This window comes from Eupeodes corollae, chromosome 1, assembly GCF_945859685.1.
Source record: "Eupeodes corollae chromosome 1, idEupCoro1.1, whole genome shotgun sequence".
In the NCBI taxonomy this organism is placed as follows: Eukaryota; Metazoa; Arthropoda; class Insecta; order Diptera; family Syrphidae; genus Eupeodes; species Eupeodes corollae.
In genome coordinates, this window is record NC_079147.1 from 61,679,917 (window position 1) to 61,699,890 (window position 19,974).

General features: G+C 34.5%; 1 protein-coding gene across 1 annotated transcript in view; it reads right to left on the bottom strand.

Moving 5' to 3' along the window:
- The window catches only part of LOC129939617 (dopamine receptor 1), an 88,903-nt gene extending 69,678 nt beyond the window's left edge, over positions 1 to 19,225 (bottom strand). Inside the window, exon 1 of the mRNA XM_056047700.1 lies at positions 19,079 to 19,225. Coding sequence (XP_055903675.1) covers positions 19,079 to 19,225 — 147 coding nt within the window. The remainder of the gene's footprint in view (positions 1 to 19,078) is intronic.
- Positions 19,226 to 19,974: the final 749 nt, after the last annotated feature.

Genomic DNA, 19,974 nt, shown 5'->3' on the forward strand with positions numbered 1-19,974 from the left:
ATCTTCATGAATGCAGATGTAAACTTATTTTCCTTAATAAACATTTTCTTGTAGAATCTAGCATTTTAGCATCTAATTGATGCACTAATAAAAAAAAATTAGAACCTACCCAAAATACAACTGAAAATTGTGTAAAATTGTCTTTAGGACCTCAAGAGATCTTAAGTGTATTAGAACTCTGTTTAGCAATTTTTTCTACTTATTCCAAAGACTTAATTCTTAGATTAATTCCAGTTTTGGATTAAATTTCTGACCACAGGCACATTTTACTTACTTACTTCAAGTGGCGCTACAGTCCGGGGCGGACCTGGGCTTCAACCAACAAGCGTCTTTAGCCAGCTCGGTCCCTAGCTACCTGTCTCCAGTTTCGCAAGCCAAGTTGGTTGAGGTCCTCTCCCATCTGGGTGCGCCACCTGAGTCGCGGTCTTCCTCTACTGTGCCGTCCCGCGGGATTGGATTCGAAGACCTTCCCGGCTGCAGCGTTGATGTCCATTCGCTCTACATGACCTAGCCATTTAAGCCGTTAAACTTTAATTCTGCTAACCAGGTCAGTGTCGCTGTACAGCCCGTACAGTTCGTCGTTATATTTTCTCCTCCATTCTCCATCTATGCGTACGGGACCAAAAATCACTCGAAGAATTTTTCTCTCGAAGCATCCTAAGAGACTCTCTTCTTTCTTTGACAGGGTCCAGGCCTCAGCGCCATAAATGAGAACCGTGATGATGAGTGTCTTATAGATGGTGATTTTACATGCTCGGGAGAGGACTTTACTTCTCAATTGCCTTCTAAGTCCAAAGAAGCAGCGATTTGCAAGAGTTATTCTTCGTTTGATTTCAGCGCTGGTGTCGTTGTCTGCATTAATAGCGGTGCCTAGGTAGACAAAGTTATTAACTACCTCAAACTTATAGCTGTCCGTGGTGACGTTTTGTCCAAGACGTCGTCGTTCAGTGTCCTTTTTTGATGACAGCATATACTTGGTTTTGCTCTCATTGACTACGAAACCCATCTTCTTCGCTATCGTCGCAATGCTTAAAAACGCTCCACTGACATCACGCTTTGATCTTCCAATTATGTCAATATCATCTGCGTATCCGAATAATTGGATGGATCTTTGGAAGATTGTGCCTCTAGTGTTGACGGTTGAGTTTTGCACAATTATTTCCAGAACGATGTTGAAGAAGTCACATGACAGTGCATCGCCTTGTCTAAAACCTTTTTTAATATCAAATGCATCGGTAAGATCTTTTCCGACCTTGATAGAGCATCGTGCATTCTCCATCGTCATTCTGCACAAACGGATAAGTTTGACAGGGATGCCAAAACTAGACATTGCTCGGTAGAGCTCTTCCCTATAGATGTTGTCATACGCGGCTTTAAAATCGATGAAGAGATGGTGGGTATCGATTTGAAGCTCCTGAGTTTTTTCCAAGATCTGCCGTAGTGTGAATATTTGGTCGATAGTAGACTTTCCTGGTCTGATGCCACACTGATAAGGACCAATCAGGTTGTTGACGAATGGTTTCAGACGTTCACATAGTACGGCAGAGAGCATCTTATACGCAATGTTAAGGAGACTGATGCTTCTGTAGTTGGCGCAATTTAGAGGATCTCCTTTCTTATGTATCGGGCACACTATGCTGAGATTCCACTCATCGGGCATGTTTTCTTCCGACCATATTTTGCAGATAAGTTGGTGCATGCTCCCCTACCAAGTCATCGCCTGCTGCTTTGAAGAGTTCGGCAGCGATGCCGTCAGCTCCAGCTGCTTTGTTTGACTTAAGTTTAGATATACCTATCTTCACTTCGTCAAGGTCAGGTAGGCGGAATTGTTGGTCTACGTCGCGGAGGTTGAGTGGTTCTATCTCCCTTACAGCGGAATTCGGTTCTTCATCGCCGTTATATAATTTGGAGAAGTGATCTTTCCATATTCTCAGCATCGACTGTGGTTCTACTACGATGTTCCCTTGATCGTTTTTACAGGCTTCGGTTCGTGGCTGGTACCCTTGGGAGGTTTTTTTTTACCTTTTGGTAAAATTTACGAACCTCATTCCTGTTGTGACATTCCTCTATCTCCTCGATCGCGCGCTTCTCATGCTCTCTTTTTTTCCGTCTAAGAAGCCGATGTTCCTCTCTTCTCTTCTGCTCGTAGAGCTCGCGAGGAGCTCTAGTCCTTTTGTGCAGCGCCGTTTTGTATGCCTCTTGTTTCGCTGCGTGCGCTTGCCGGCATTCGTCGGAAAACCAGGGATTTCGCTGTGGTGGCCGTGTGAAACCTAGCACTTCAGAGGCGCCATCTCTGATGGCTGCAGGGCAATGTTTCCAATGGTTTTCAATGCTCAATGCATTAAGCATAGGACTCCTTAAGAGGTTATTAGAGACTCGATCGGAAAAGGACATGGCAGTCGCTTGCGATTGTAGCCGTCTAACGTCGAATCTTCTCACAGTACTTCCTTGTTTTGCGTGAATCCGTTGTCGGAGGTAGTGTCGTGTAGGCTGTATCTCCCGATTATGCCACCAAAGATGTCTTCTCTTTCTAGCTTGGCATTAAAATCTCCTAAGACAATTTTAATGTCATATCCAGGGCACTGCTCATATGCCTTGTCCAAGAGCTCGAAGAATATGTCTTTGGTGTCTTCATCTTTCTCCTCTGTTGGGGAATGCGCGCATATTAGACTTATGTTAGAAAATTTAGCCTTGATGCGGATTGCCGTGATGCGCTCGCTCACACTGTTGAAACTCAAGACTTTTTGCCTGAGCCTAGTTCCAACAACAAATCCACACCCAAATAGACGCTGTCTTTGTTCTCGGTAGCAGTCGCCGTAGTAGATATCGCAGTCTTTTAGTTTGCGTTTGCCCGGTCCATCCCATCGCACTTCTTGGATGGCTGTAATATTTGCCTTGCAGCAGTTTAGGGCTTCCGCTTATTGTTCGGCTGCACGTGGTCTGTTAAGAGACCTAACATTCCACGTACATATCCGAAGTTCGTTAACCTTATTTCGTTTGCGTGGGTTGTCAACAGTGAATCCGTCCGTATCCGAGGCTTGTTGTTGCTTCGAAACTATGATGTTTTTACGTGGCCAGGAAGTCACCCCGACGGCACAACCCCGAACCTGGAGGGCCAGATCCTTAGTATAACTGCAAGGAAGGGGAGCCGGATGAACCGCTCCTTATAGGCCTGGGCTCCGAATATGTCGAAGAAGACCTATAAGGTGTTCACTAAGTAGTTCAACCTTACTGGAACTGTAGACGCCATCATTGATTCTATCTCGAGAATTCGTCCGCTGCCGCCTGGATAAAGAGAGGCGCCTTAGTGGAAACACCTCTCCCAACCTCTCTCGTTTGCTGCCCCCAGCAACTTTCCACTGGGGTTCTAACCCAATCTCCAGTTGAGGTACTAGGCACCCGATGTTCACCGTGGGGAGGTAAGAGTAGGAGTTGATAGACAGAGGTGGGTTTTGAGAAAAACATGTGGACGCTTGTGTCCTCTTGAATGCACATGTCTACCATTTGAACATAAATAGGAGGAGATGAAAGTTTTATAAGATGTAAGACTTATATAAGCATTTAGATCCATTAACAAATTTACTTTTCATGGGCTTTATTTTAATTTTACATCAAAGGATGGAAGGACATTATGAAAACTAACAATACAAGTCATTATATTATACATATTTAAACTATATCAATAGATACAATTTAACCTAAAATAATTAATATAATTATGGCCAGCATAAAAGTGTGGATGAATCTGTTTATAGAAGACAAGACGCCCGTTTTGAGAGTATGTGCATCTGAAGAAATATTTTAATATACTAAACTTTTATCGATATTGTTGAAATTTTAATCTCTAAAATAATCTTTTGTCTGAATGTAAAAACCACACAATTTCTTTAAACTTTTCAATATAAATAAAATCTTCTTTGCTATCCCTTAGAGATTGCAGGACTCTAAACCAATTTCTTTTGGTCTTTATTCTAGTAAGATGTTTAAAGCAACCCTAATATGTATGTATATATGTACATGAGTACATTAATTAAAAAAGAATAATGTTAAATAACACAAATCTTAAACGAAATCCAGAAAGAGGCTGGGATGCGACCCACACTGATTTTTTTTGTATAATAAGCACACACTCAAGGGGATATTACTACCCTAATTATGAAGACACAGTGTGAGCACTAGAAAGGGAGATAGAGGTTGAAAGGAGGTGTCGGTGCACATTGGTTTTGATTTCCTGAATATTGCAATGGCTGGGAAAGACAGAGTGTGGTAAGGAATTTTACATTCGCGTAGTACCTACGGGTAAAAACGAATCTCTGTACTTGACGATACGACCGAAGTTGGGCTCGAGGGTATACTAATGAGCATTCCTTGAAGCGCGAGTATTACGGTTGAACTGACAATTTCACGAGAGCATAAACCGTTAAAATAACGTTAAAAGAGGGGAGACAGGAAAGTTTACGACGATGTTTGAGGGACGTAAATGATCTAGATCTTACGATGGTATTATCACCAATCAATCTAAATGCTCTACGTTCAATACTGTTAAAGAGTTTTAATTAAGTTGCACGAGCACCAGCCCAGATATGGGAGTTATACGCAAGCTTTGGACGTATATAAGTCTTGTAAACAACAACCAGATCAGAGGGCGAAAAAAACTTCTTGCATCGCCTTAGAAAACCCAAACATCTTGCGGCATTTTTGGCGTCATCGCGTATGTGATCGTTCCACAAAAGGTGATACACATACCGAGAATATCGAGATGTTCAGTTTCCTCGATGCAAGTGCCATTTATGGATAATGGCAAGGGGGTATATTTCACTTTAACGATACAAGACAGAATTGGGTTTTCGAAGCATTCAATTCTAAGAGTACAATCGTCCGCGAAACAATGTATTGGATTAGAAGTTGCAGACAGGAGATCGTTGATAAAAATGAGAAAGAGTGTTGGAGAAAAAACGGATTCCTGGGGCACACCAGAATTTATTTTGTGTTTTTTAGTCTTAAATCCATCCAATAGAACTTGTATTGAACGATTCAAAAGGTAATTACTAATCCAATGAAGCGGGGATTCTTGAAAACTGAAAGCACGCTTTTTCGATAAGAGAGCCAGATGCCAAACCGTAGCAAATGCTTTTGAAATATTAAGTGTAATAATCTTACTCTCTCCAAACGACTCCAGGAGGAGTCTTAACACTCACTTTTGAATTGGCGGCGAACTGACTAGCAAAGAGATTAGCTTTCTCTTAAGTGCTAACAAATAGAGTGTCATTCACAACGAGCGTAGGGACCGAGGAAGAGGAAGAATTTCTCATATTTTTTACAAATGACCAAACATTTTTACTGCATTTGGGAAATTGCAGTATTTTTTGCCGTAATTGTTGGTCATGTAAAAATTTGGCCCGTTGAATATGGGCGTTGCAGGCCTTCCTGGCTTGTTTGAACTTATTCCGGTTTTTCCTCAGTTGGATTGGCTTTAAAACAACGGAAACTTACCTTCTTAACCCTAATAACCTCCTTACAGCTCGCATCGAACCATGCGCTTTCCTTAGGTCTGATGTTTTTAACCCTATTCGGGATAAAACTTCTCATCCCCAGGAGAATCAAACTTGTGATCATATCAGCGCTGGCGTCAACGTCACTATCGAGGAAGAATAGTGACCAGTTAAAGATCCTAAAATAATTGTTGAGACTGTCCCAGTTTGCTTTTTCGTATTGCTTAAAAATTTGTTGGTTTTCTTACAAAAGTTGTCAGATGAATTATTCTTAAAATTTAAAAATTACCAACAATATTTAGCATAGTATGAAATAGTTTGATTTCAAAATCTATTTTTGTTAACGAGAATTTTAGTTGAAAATCAATTTGTACCAATTTTAGCAGCATTTCTTAAAAATTTGTATTTCTTATAAAAACAAATACCAATTGAATAATTTGGAGTCAATATCTTCTATTGCTCACCAGATATCGAGAACCGAACATCAATTTTTACAAGATGTTGCGTACTATTTTTTTTAAATTTTGTTTTATAAAAAATGGACTGTTGAATTTTTATAAAAAAAATTACTGAATGTCGAAAACAATATTCCCTGTGAGACAAATTAAGTTGAAAGCCAATATTTTTAATTTTTGGAAAGCTATTTGAGTCGAAAGTAAATTTATACCAAGTTTTAGTAATATTTTCTTAGGTTTTTATTTTATATAAAAAAAAAGTGTCAGTTCGATTTTCAAAATTTTACCTCATACCATTATTCTTCGTTGCACAAAATTCTTTTAGAGATAAAATAATTTTTGGTGGTAAGATTTTCGAGGGACAAATATTTTTTTTCAGTGTTAATTGAATTTATTTCGAAAAATATAATTGTTTGGTAAATGATATAGAAATAGGGGAGATGGATTTGTATAGAACAGATAAAAACAAGCATTTTTTACTGGGAGAGGGGGTCCCCCCATTTAATAGGTAGGAGCAATTAAAAATATGTACGTTAAATGGAAAAAAAATAATTAAAAAATATTGGTAATACTTTACAATACATAGTTTTATATATTTTTTTAAAGGAAACGCTTTTTTTATTATCCTGTTTTCAAAAAATATTGTTGTTAACATTTAGTAAAATTTTTAAGAAAATCGAATTGACAGTTTTTTTAACAAAAAATTAAAAACCGGAAAAGAAATTAAGAAAAGTTGGTAAAAATTGATTTTCGACTCAAATATCTCTTCAAAAATTTTAAATATTGGCTTCAAACTAATTTTATCTTATAAGAAATATTGTTTTCAACATTCGATAAAACTTTGAAAAAATCGAATTGATAGTTTTTTTACAAAAAATAAAACTCTAAAAAAAAACAATACTAAAACTTGGTAAAAATTTACTTTCGACTCAAATAGCTTTAAAAAAAATAAAAATATTGACTTCAAACTTATTTTATTTCACAGAAAATATTGTTTTCGATATTCAGTTATTTTTATATAAAAATTCAACAGTCCGTTTTTTCATAAAAAATTAAATCTACATAAAATAGTACCCAAATTCGGTAAAAATTGACACGAGTACATATAGACAAACTTTTAAGCAAGACAAATCGACAGACGAGATGGGAAGTTATCAGTATGGGTCGCATCCCAGCCTCTTTTTTATTTTATAATTTATTGTTCTTATTGTTTTTGATCAACAACTGAAGATTAAATGATTGTATGTTCTTTTGTTTTTGAGAAAATTGAAAATAACCACAACTACTATTTTAATTTAATTATTTTTTTTTTGCTTGAATGGTCTTATTTTGATAGTCATAAAATAATAGTTGGTGCGAGTTTGGGTGTATGCCACACCGAGGTCTGGAACCTCCCTGCTTGGACACACTATAGGATCTGGGGTGGATAACAGGTGGAGTGGCTGCAAGGTGCGGTGGGTGCAAGATGGGGTGCGTGCAAGTCTCTTTTGCATTTAAATAGTTTGGATATAAGAAAAATTAATTAATCCTATGTATATCTTAATCCATATTTGATTATTGCCTACGACTACGTAAATACTCAAGCAAGTATAACTTAAAATTAATTTAATTAAAAGATTTTTTTTTGTAATATTCAATTTTCTTTTTGAAATATAATGATAGACAATCTTAAAGTTTACAAAAAATACACTTAAAACCTTTTTAAACTTTTTTTGTCCAAATTTTGAATTTAAAACAATTGTTATCAAAAACTTTGCATAGTTTTGACTTGATTTAAAAGGTTTTCAGCGAATAAAGTATGTTTACAATTACCCCTGATAAATTTGTTGAGAACCTATTTCAACAATAAATACAAATACAAAATTTAAAAACTGCTACTAAAAAATTGTTTTTTGAATCAACAGATATCTAAAACAAACTTATTGTTATTTTTTTATGGAAATCCAAAAGTTACAAAAAAGCACAAAAAATGTTATACAAACGTATAAACGGAACAGTTTTCGACTCTAGAAAACAAGTTTGTTCGGCTTTTACAAAGTTTTAATATTTAAAACTTTTAGAAATATAGAAAGGGTAAGATGAGGAAGTTTAAGTGTGTGAAATTTGTTTCAAATTCAACTTCATTTAATATTTTCTTATTATTAAAAATCTTGTATATAATTAAGTTGTCAAAAACAAGCAAACAGCTGATTAAAAACTAATTTTTATTTCTTTGAAGTTCAAAGAAAAATAAAATTTTCTTTGTGTAGAACTAACAAACAAAATTCAAACATGTATGCACGTATAATTTTGTTTTGAACAGGATTTCCGGAATACATTATGTACATATAAATCTGTTATGAAATATATGACCATAGCTGATAAATTGAACATAAATCCAATTCAATATCCTGCAGCTTGTTTTATATGAATTAAGTTTTTTCTTGTATTAAATTAGTTCCTTATTATTGATATTATTATCTACATTATATAGATATAACATTCAACAGATTAATTGTTAATTAAAGGACATTATATCCGGTAGTGAATGTTGCAAGATTAAAGAAATTATTTAGTGGAGCTCCCAATATAATAAAATCAAAGAGTTCAATAAAAAAAGAAATTGTAATCGTTTAAAACTTTTCACTCAAATACAAACATATATTTGCAACAATATACGTAAACTTTTATATATTTGAACGTGATTTCACTGATTTATCCTGATACGCAAATTAAATTGAATCAAAATTGATCTATAACCCAAATATCCCTCATTTCCAATTGTACCTATTGTAATTATAGAATTCTGAAAAATTTAAAATGAACATACGTACTTTAAAAAAATAATCTGTTGGTTCGATTTTAATTAACAACATCTCGTCCTTGTTTATGCATTTTTTTTTGTTTTAACGATTGCGCAACATGTTGTTACTAATTAGCCATCAATTTGCTTGGCCTTACATACTTACCTTTATACATTCATTCCTTCCGCCTGTAAACAACTAGAGGTATATTATTTATTGCATGTTGAAACCAATGCGTTTTGAATGGTTATTGTAGATGAGTATCCGTTAACTTCCTGTCAGCAGTGAAGCCTGGGGATAAATGTCTTGGTTGTAATTCTGAAAATTATGTTAGATAAATTTGTTTATATAATATAATTCAATTGTTTGGTAAATAATTTGCAGCATTTGATTTTCTGGTTTGTTAGTTGGCATCCTTATTATAGTTTGGAGTCTTTGGGCATACGTTTATTTTCCTGTCTAACCAATATTTTTTTAGCGAAAATACCGCTCTTCTAAGTTAATAGAGTTCCTTATCTTATTGAAATATTTTCTTAGAACTCATTTAAAAGTGATTAACTATTTATGAGATATCAGAGAAGAAAATACTCTTTTAAGAAATCTACTTCAAATTTGTTTAAAACTGTCTGTTGGATTAAAAAAAATATGGCTTAATGTCGAAAACTATATTTTCTGTAAAATTAATCCAACGACTTACATTTTTGAAAAGATATTTTATAGATATTTTGTTAAAATGTCAATTAGATCGTTCCCAAAATTTTACCAGGTGTCAATTCATCTTCGCATACGATTATTTTAGAGATAAAGTAATTTTTTGTTTGTAAATTATTCGAGGTGGAAATTATTTTTTAATTTTTAATTCATAAGAAAACCTTAATTTTTACTTTTTTAACTTCCCATAGGATCTAATTATAATGGGTTCGATTTGTCAAATTAAAATTTTGTTGACATTTCTCGACGTTTCAAGGCCCTAGAGTCGAAATAAAAGATTTTTAGGGAGATGTCTGTGCTTGAGTGAGTTTAAAAAAAGGTGAACATTTTGTGTTTGATTTTAGAACAATTAAGTGGTGATTCTCATCGGCTTTGTTGATCTTTTTGATGATTAAATGAAAAGGGATAAGGGAAAAATCAGATGAAAATTGTTTTCATTTAATCATCAAAAAGATCAACAAAGCCGATGAAAATCACCACTTAATTGTTCTAAAATCAAACATAAACATCAACTTGGTCAAAATTATAAATCATTGTGAACATTTTGGTTAAACCTAAACTAAATTTTATATAATATACTGTACCGTGATACCAAACAAGTACAAACAAGTGAAAAAAAATCCAATTAATGGTTATTTTAATAAATCAAAAAAACTGAAACAAAATTTGTCACCTCGGAAATTTTACGAATACTAATGATTTTATCTCCAAAACAATTTTCTGCAACGAATTAAAGGTTTTTAACATCTATAAAATTTTGAGAAAAACCGAATTGACAATTTTTCTTACAAAAAATAAAAGTTTTAAAAAAATCAATAAAAGTTAATAAAAATTGATTTTCGACTCAAATAACTTTTCAAAACTTTGAGACAATGGCTTCCAACTATATTCTATATAAAATCGAATTGACAGTTTTTTTTACAAAAAATAAAAACTTTAAAGAAAATTTAACCAAAGTTGGTAATAATTAATAATCGACTCAAATATCTTTTCAAAACTTTGAGAATTGGCTTTAAACTACTTTTATCTTTTAAATAAAATTGTTGTCAACAATCAGCAAAATTTTGAGGAAAATCATTTTTTTTTACAAAAAATAAAAAGCTAACATAAAGAATACTAAAACTTTGTAAAACTTTATTTAGGACTCAAAAAACTTTTAAAAATATAAATTATTGTCTTCAAACTCTTTCTATTCTTTTCTATTTCGCAGAAAATATTATGTTCGGTATTCGGTAGTTCTTTTTTAAAAAAATTTAACAGTCCTTTACAAAAAATATTTCGCAAAGTTGATAAAAATTCATGTTTGGTTCTTGATATCTCTCAAATTAATTTCATTCATCCAATTAATACAAATTTAAGAAATGCTACTAAAGTTGGTAAAACAAATTTGTTAACGACTAAAAATCTATTTAACAAAATTAGATGTTAAATCTAAACTTTTTCTTTATATGATAAATATTGTTGATAGTTTTAAAATTTTTAAGAATTACTGACAACTTTTTTAACCCAAAACGAAAACCTTCAAACTTTTAAGCAAGACAAAACGACAGATGGGATGGGAAGTTATCAGTGTGGGTCGCATACCAGCCTCTTTTTTATTTATTATAGAGTTTGAAAGTTTGTTGACATAAAGTGTGAAACACTGCATCATTTAAATGACCATTTTTTTTTTTTTGAAATTTCCCAACCATTTTTGATACATATTGGGCAATATCTCAGCCTTTACTTGACGAATGTTGGTTGTTGGCGAAAAGAAGTAGAATATCATGTGACCATAACGCTCCGAATATTGGTTTTCAAAGGTGTAAGGTTAAATCAAACCTCCTGGACCAAAAAGCGCAATAAACAGTGACTCTTTGTGAATATAATGGCCTCTCTTCAATTACTTAAGGAATCTTGGAACCCCAAACACGACAATTTTCACATATTAACCCAGTGAGAAATGTGCTTCGTCGCTGAAGAAAATTTTGTCCATCTCGATATATGTGGCTGCGGCAGGACCACCATTTTTGTAGTAAGTCCAATTTGTATGCGCTGTGCGATAGTTAAGCGATCCATTTGAGTAAATGCCAAACTTTCAACTTAACCCGAAAAATTAATAACCCGTGATATTTTTTAATTCTGTTCAAAGGACTTAAACTTGTTTTAGGAGCACCTTTCCGATTTCGGGAGTTACATATATTCAAGTTTTCTACGAAATAAAGTTTTCTCAATAACAGCCAGATCAGATCAGGGTTGAAACATTTCTTTTACCTAAGCGTTAAATAATTTCCTCCGATGATCAATTTATAAGGGATGGTCTGTGATCTAAATAATCGATGCACATGGTTTTTGCTTAACCTCTTAACTTAACTCTTTATTGGACGTCGAGTTTGTTTTAAATTTCCTTTAAATTTGATAATTTCAATACTGTGAACACTTTTGTCTCCAGTTTGTCACTTTAAATCAAGCATTGCAAATCTATTTTTTGTTTAAAGGGTGATTTGTAAGGGGAATTGAACATTGGAAATAAAATTATTAAGCCTAACGGCGCTGAACCCTGTGAGTTCGAGAAATCCATTGCTCAAGCTCTTTTGGAGCTCAAGATGAATTCCGACTTGAAACCCCAATTAAGGGATTTTCACATTACCCGTGCTCGTGAAATCGAGTTTAACAACAAGAAAGCTGTCATCATCTGTCCCAATTCCAAAGCAGAACGCTTTCCGAAAATCCAAATTCGTTTTGTCTGCTAGATGGCGAATAAATTCTCTGGCAAACATGTTGTGTTCATTGGCGATCTAACCTAAGCCAAAAAGGAAATCGAGGAACCCTTTGAAACAAAAGCGGCCACGTTCCCGCACTCTTACAGCTGTTTACGAAGATTTGGTATTCCCCGCTGAAATTTTCGGCAATCGCGTTAAACTCGATGGCACACAATTGATTAATTAAATTTAATTTGTTCGTTGGTGAAAAGGTTCTGCGCAACTGCTTACCACGGCCAAATCCTAGTCGATCAAGAACTCCCGAAAACATTGAAATCTTAAAGAGAGTTTACGTGAAAATTCATGACTTCAGGTTCAATCCATTCAAAATTAAATCGTTCAAGAACTTAAATAAACTGTTTTTGTTTCACTCAAAGATAACGTATGAGACGGTGTTGGAGTGTTTTTATATTTTGAATCCCGTTTTTTGAAGCAACTAGGCTCATTTTCATTTATAGAGTCACGTTCACACATTTGCTGGTGCTGGGTTTTAAAAATACATAACCCTCGACTAAAACACCAAAAGCCAATGCATTCCACCAGGGCAACTGTTTGGTGCGCCTTAACTACGCATGGGATAATTGGTCCTTTTTTTCGAGAACGCTCGGGGCCAGACGAAAAAAGTCAATCGTGACAATACACATCTGACCATTGTGTTATATCAGCAAATTTCTCGTGTAAAAACTTTCCAGTTAAAGAAAGAGCTCCTAAGAGGACCGTTTGGCAATACGGAAAAGCAAACTGGGAAGGTCTCAATAATGCTTCAGGATCTTTAACCACTATGCTTCCACGATGGTGACGTTGACGACCACGCTGATATGATCACAAGTTTGATTCTTCTGGGAATGAGAACTTTTATCCCGAATAGGGTTAAAAGGAAAACTGAGGAAAACTGAAATAAGTTCAAGCAAGACAGGAAGGCCTGCAACGCCCATATTCGACGGACCAAATTTTCACATGACCAAAAATTACAGCAAAAAATACTGCTATGTTTAAAAAGGCAGTACAAATATTTGGTCATTTGTAAAAAATATGAAGAATTTTCCTCTTCCTTGGTTCCTACGCTCGTTGTCAATGAGACTTCATTTGGTTAATCTAATCTCTTTGCTAGGCAGTTCGTCGCCAATTCAACGCTGCCAGTGGAAAACCGCATTTGTCCAGCCTATTCCCAAAGAAAAAAATCTTCCTCACCGTCTAATTACCGACCGATTGCAATTGACTTACGTCCCTTCTCTTCTTTCCAAGGTCATGGAAACGCTGATTAATTATCAGCTCAAGAAATATCTTGAAGATTGAAAGCTTCCTTATGACCGTCAATACCGCTTGCGTAGCAATAGGTCCACTTGTGCTCTCATGGTTCATCTCACCGAACAGTGAGGGAAATCTTTACATCGTTTTGGAGAAAGTAAGATTATTGCTCTTGATATTTCAAAAGCATTTGACAGGGTTTGGCATCAGGCTCTCTTATCGAAAATGGGTGCTATTGGTTTTCACGAAGCGAAAGTCTAAAAAGTCTAAAACCCACAAAATAAATGCTGGTGTGCCCCAGGGCTCTGTTCTTTCTTCAACACTCTTTCTCATATTTACTTATGATCTCCTGCCTGCAACTTTCAATCCAATACATTGTTTCGCTGACGATGGTACTCTTAGCTTTTCATATTAGTTTCCAGAATCACATCCCTCACTTTCAAACGATCACATACGGGTGTCGCAAATGCTGCAAGATGTTTAGGTTTCCTAAGGTGATGCAACAAATTTTCCTTCAATCCTGATCTAGTTATTTGCTACAAGACTCCCATACTCCCATATCTGGGCTCGTGCTCTTGCAACTTATTTAAGCTTCTTGGACAGTATTGAACGAAGAGCATTTAAATTGTGAAATGATAACATCATCACAATTTCATTTACTTCCCTTGAACATCCTCGTAAGCTGCATTCCTCCCCTTAAACAATTCAACGGTAATACTCGCGCTACTAGGAATGCTCATCAGAATACCCTTGTGTCCAACTTCGGCCGCACTGTCAAATACAGAGATTCGTTCTTTAGCTTTACTTTCTTAAGAAATGGCCGGACTCTTCTCTTTCTGATAGGATGAAGAGTACATTCTACACTCTAACGTTAAATCACTTTTGTGGAATTAAATAATTAGAACATATATTTTACTATGTAGTCTAATAATCACAAGGATCACATGGATATTATCGGAATCATAGTGTGGCTTCAATTTTTAAAACGACAAACCAAAATACAAATAACTCACCAGACAGCTCAAAAAATGGCCTCCAAATAAAACAGTGGTTTCAAATTAAATAATTTAAATGCCTCTTAAAAAAGACCCTTTATTCTGAAAACAGATATAATTATAAAGTAACAATTTATAATCATTAAAATAAAAATTTCAAAAAAATAATTTGATGTACATATATGTATGTATGATTCCATTCGCATTTGTTATCAAAGGATCTAAAATCCTCTAGCCTCCTTATAACCTTGAACCACAAGAGAGATATTACTTTGTGTGGTTCGTCCACTCGTTCATTTTGTTACAGTTTATAACAAGAAGAACAACTCCCATTGGACTCAATTCAACCTATGTAATGTAATAAAGCTCCTTTTGAACCCTCATAACCTAATGAGAAAATATCCTTGTTGCTTTGATGTTTAAACTGTTTCTTTATTTTTTGTATTCCTTTTTATTTATTTATTGATTTTGATTTCATAAATTGAAGTCCATAATGGAAAATTTATCGTTCGTCTTATTTTTTGTATATATCAAACACTCCTTAAAAGGACTCTCACAAAGAGGGATTGAAGGTGACTCCTTCGCCCTTCCAATGAACTCATCCACCCCTAAATGTACATTGTAACGATTAGCTTTGTATATATTTTGTGTATTGAAAACTTTATCAATAATTCCTTCATTTTATTGGCATGAAGAAAATTGTTTTTAATCCTTTGCAAAAGTAAAAGTGAAAACGGAAAAAAATGCAAAACAAAACTCATCATCATCAAAGAACAAAATGAGAAATTCTCAAGACCTAATGCAGTGGAAATGTAAATAAAACAATTGCCCGGCCAAAAGAAGTTAAACTTTCTTTTACGATTTATTCTTCATCAGAAAAATGTGTCAAAGGAAAAAAGTTATTTTGTTTAAATGTGTCAACGACAATAAGGATATTCGACGCGGGGGACGGTAACGAAGACGGATTTTAATGATATAAAGACAATACCCACCCAATCGTAGTATCAAAGATATAGCAGACGGAAATAATCGTTTGCCAAAGATTGACGGCAAAAAGTAACTCTTGCCGTTCTTTGCCATAAACTAAACTTTGCCCCTTTAAACCTTTTTGTCATGGGCAGGTCCTGGTGAGTAATAGGAGACTCTTTCTTAAACGATCTGTCTCATTGTCTGAAAACAAGAAGACGACGACAACATCCGTTTAGCAGGAGCAGCAGGCAGGGCCAGTTCGTGCTGGGCCGGGTAGCTTCGCTGGGTGCTATTGACATAAAAAGCAATCATTCTCAAATTGCTATTTTCCCAGGGAGGCCAGCACTTTTAGGTGAGGAAAAAATAAGAAAGGGTAAAGGCAAACATTTCTTTTTTCTTTTTTGGAAACGGATTGGATTTTTATTCATTTTTGTTCCTTTGTTTGCTTGTTATTGGAAAGGGTAAAGAAGAGATAAACACAAATTCAAGCCCTTGCTGAACCGCTGAACAACAACGACTAAACTCTGTTGCTCTATGCCTGATGTTGCCCTGCCCGATGATAGTAACGGCCGGTTGGTCGGTTGGTTCGGGGTAGTTACAGTGATTTATTTATTGAATATCAGACAGACCAAAGCTGATGGTTGTTGAAGGTACGAGTGTGGAGACCACTTCCATTATTCCGAATGAAAAAACAAAAGCGACCCTGTGCCATTAGGGTCGGCAAACCCTTATAAAGTGTGCAAGCAACCATTATGCTCGTAGCGTTAATCTGCCAACCTTTTATTTTCAGCTTGAAGGTTGGTCAGTCTTGCAATGGTATAGAAGAAAAAAAGGGATAAGCTAGGTGAATATCATCTGACGAATAAAATGGTGTAAGGTACACAGTAATTTTTAAATTCTTACCATAACATAAATTTGACCTTAAAAGAAGTAGTGCGTATTTTTAAAAAACCGTTAACTATGCATGGTCGCTTTTCAAGTTAAGCAGGAAAAGTTTATGAATGTTAAAATTCCAAAATGGAAACCATAAAAATGTTGTGATTTAATATGACAAAAAAGGTTTCTCTGAACTGTCATTAGCAGACATTAGGCTTGACAGAGCCAAGAAAAACTGTTAATGCTGAAAATATGAGGCTGGAATGCGACTCATAGTAATAACTTCTGCCTCATGTCCTTTAAAACATTTAAATGTGTTAAATAAGCTATGTTTATTGTCGTTTAGGGTACATCGAAAAGTACTTGTCCAGATATTCTTAACGTAAACAAATTTAGTTTGGCATTTAATTATTTTTTGTGCATTCCAATATTTTGATACGTTGAATTAAGTTTGAAGTGTATTGTTTCAAGATATTCGAGTCTTAGGGCCTTACTAACAATTAAAATTATTGTTGAAGTTTAAATTTGTGTAAAATTGACCTATGGACTTTTATTAATAAACCTAAATATTTAAGTCGATTCTTAACAATGAATCTTTTAGGGTTTGTAATGAACTAAAATTGGACTAAACATTTATGGTTCGTTATTTGTGATCTTAACAATATATGGTCAAAAAAGTTCATACAAATTTGTTATGACCTTGTAATGTGTTCGTGTTGGTGAACAAGCCTTACGTTTAAACTTCTACAAGGTGCAATTTTTTTACTTGAGTGGACTGACCAATAAGGAGAATTTAAGCGTTTGGGCGAATGATAACCTAAGAGAGATTGTCGAAAAAATAATGCAACCATGTTTGGTGCACCGGACCGTGTTTTTCAAACAAGGTTTGGGTCAGGGAGTAACGGTGAATGGGGTTCGCTATCGTGAGATGATAGCAAATTTTGAATATCCCGAATTGGAATATATGGATATGATGTGGCTACTTTCAACACAGCTAACAAATCAATGGCTCTTTTGCGTGACCAATTGGCTACCGAGATAATGAGATATGACCGTTTGACTTCTTTCTTATTGGAAAAGTTGAAAAGGTAAGCATTGAATTTGACGTTTGAGCGAAACAGAGTTAAAGCTTTTCTGAGATAGTTGTTCTACCAAAAATTGGACAAAATTCCGAATTTCTAGTTGTGTATATCCTTTTTCAAGTCTGCCTCCAGTAGAGACAATACTTCCAAGATTCTGAAAAAACTCTCTTTTTTTAACTTCCCATAGGAAATTATTGTAATGGGTCCGATTTGTCAAATTGAAAATTTTGACATTTCTCGACGTTTCAAGGTCCCTAGAGTCGAAATAAAAGATTTTTAGAAAGATGTATGTGCGTGCGTGCGTATACGTTCGTACGCCCGTACGTCCGAACGTTCGCTACGTTTTTTTTGTCGTCCATAGCTCAAGAACCAGAAGAGATATCGATTTCAAATAAATTTTGTTATACAGATAATAAAGCAGAAAGATGCAGAAAGGGCTCTCAAGAAAATTGCGTTGGTGGTTTTTTACCATAGCAGTTTGAAAAAAAGGTACAAATTTTGGTTAACCCTAAATATCTACCAAAAACGCTAGAGACTTGAATTAAATTTTATATAATATATTGTAACGTGATATCAAAGTAGTACATTTTTTGAAAAAAAAATCCATATAACAGTAAATAGAAAAAAAAATTTGCCACCTCCAGAATTTTTTGACTGAAATATGATTTCATCTCCAAAACAATTTCGCGCAAAAAAAAAATTTTCTTGACATCTTGACAATTGAAAGTTTTTTACAAAAAAATAAAAAATTAAAAAAAAAATTGTAAAAGTTGGTAAAAATTGATTTTCGACTCAAATATCTCTTCAAGAATTTGAAATATTGGCTTCAAACTTATTTTATCTTATAGAAATATTGTTTTCAACATTCGATAAAATTTTTAAAAAATTCGAATTGACAGTTTTTTTACAAAAAATAAAACTCTAAAAAAAAACAAACTTGTTAAATAATTACTTTCGACTCAAATAGCTTTTCAAAAATTAAAAATATTGGCTTCAAACTTATTTTATTTCACAGAAAATATTGTTTTTTATATTCAGTAATTTTTATATAAAAATCCAAAAGTCCGTTTTTTCATAAAAAATAAAATCTACAAAAAATAGTACTAAAATTTGGTAAAAATTGATACGAGTAGGTACATTATGGACAAACTTTTAAGCAAGACAAATCGACAGACGGGATGGGAAGTTATCAGTGTGGGTCGCATCCCAGCCATTTTTTTGTTCCATTTCAGCATCTACCCGCCCTTTTTGAAGACCATTTATAACAAAATAGAAAGCGTACTACTTGGACGTAGAATTTTGTCAGCCTTTGCAACAATTTAAGCACTTAAGGATGAAATCATTTGGCCCATTAACGGCATAACTAAATGATGAGGGTCAACAGTCCGTTGAGAACTAGAACCTTGTGACTTACTAGTCTCAACCATTTCTGTGTGGAACTAATGTTGTCAGGGATGGAGAGACTAACAGGTTTAAGCCAAATCCAAATGGCTGATTTGAGAAAAATTTGTCACTTCCTCGCACGTGAAAAAAAAAATTTAAATGGCACAGGCAGGGACCAAACCCAAGCCCTCTGGCATGACAGTCCAACGCACTAACCATCACTCCACGGGTAGTACAATAACGTCAAATAACCTTAATTATGCCCCATGGCAGAACGACAGAAGTGGGATGGATGAATACCGTTGCGCTTACGGCTACCATAGGTCATAGTTATGAAACCAACACCAGCTGGACTGCGGTGATACGAGTGACGAAGGATCGACGCACTACGAATGTAGAACCAATTGGGGTCATAAGGCGAAAGTTCCTTAAACTTGGCAGTCTTAATGATGTCCATTTGTTCAGGAACCTTTAGCTTGCCAGTCGTCATGTTGACCAATTTGCTTAAAGGGAATTGGCGTATTCCGAAAGTGAATGACTCGACAGATTATTGTTAAAAACAAATGAACTATGTAATATAAGAACCCTAAATACTTAAACAAAATCAAAATAATTTTTACTAGTCTGTTCAACTTTAAAAATGTCTTTCAAGATTTAAATAGTAGTAGTAAGTTTTAAAATGTTTTTTATTTCCACCTTAATAATCTAGAAGTTAACATTTTCAAATAAGTTTTTAAGTTTCTTTTGAAATTAAAAATGCAAATCTTATGACATTGACAAACTTCGCCTGTCGGGTAGTTGAATTTACGTCTTATTATTGTTTTTGATATATATATGTATCTGAGGTGAAGATCAAGGGTATAGTAATATCCGTCCTCCGCCCCAGTTTCCATTGTCAAAGATTAGTTTGGAGTAAATGTAGACAATTTTAAAATTCGTTTTAAATAAAATGCACGACTGGGTCGCACGAACTTGCTCCTGTATGCTAAGAGTCTGTTTAAAAAAGTACTTATATAAGATTTAAAAATATACCTGTAAAATAAGTTTCTCTTCAAAGTTATAAATGCCATTTGATTTGTCAAAAAAACCGCACGTACTTTGTATATGAAAACCATAGTACTTTCATGAGCAGAAACTTTGAGGGCGACCAGATACCAAGTAGTTGGCGTGGCGTTAGTATCGAAAGTGGAGAAATTCAGAGGGAGCGAGAAAAAAATATTATTTCCATTCCCATAAGCA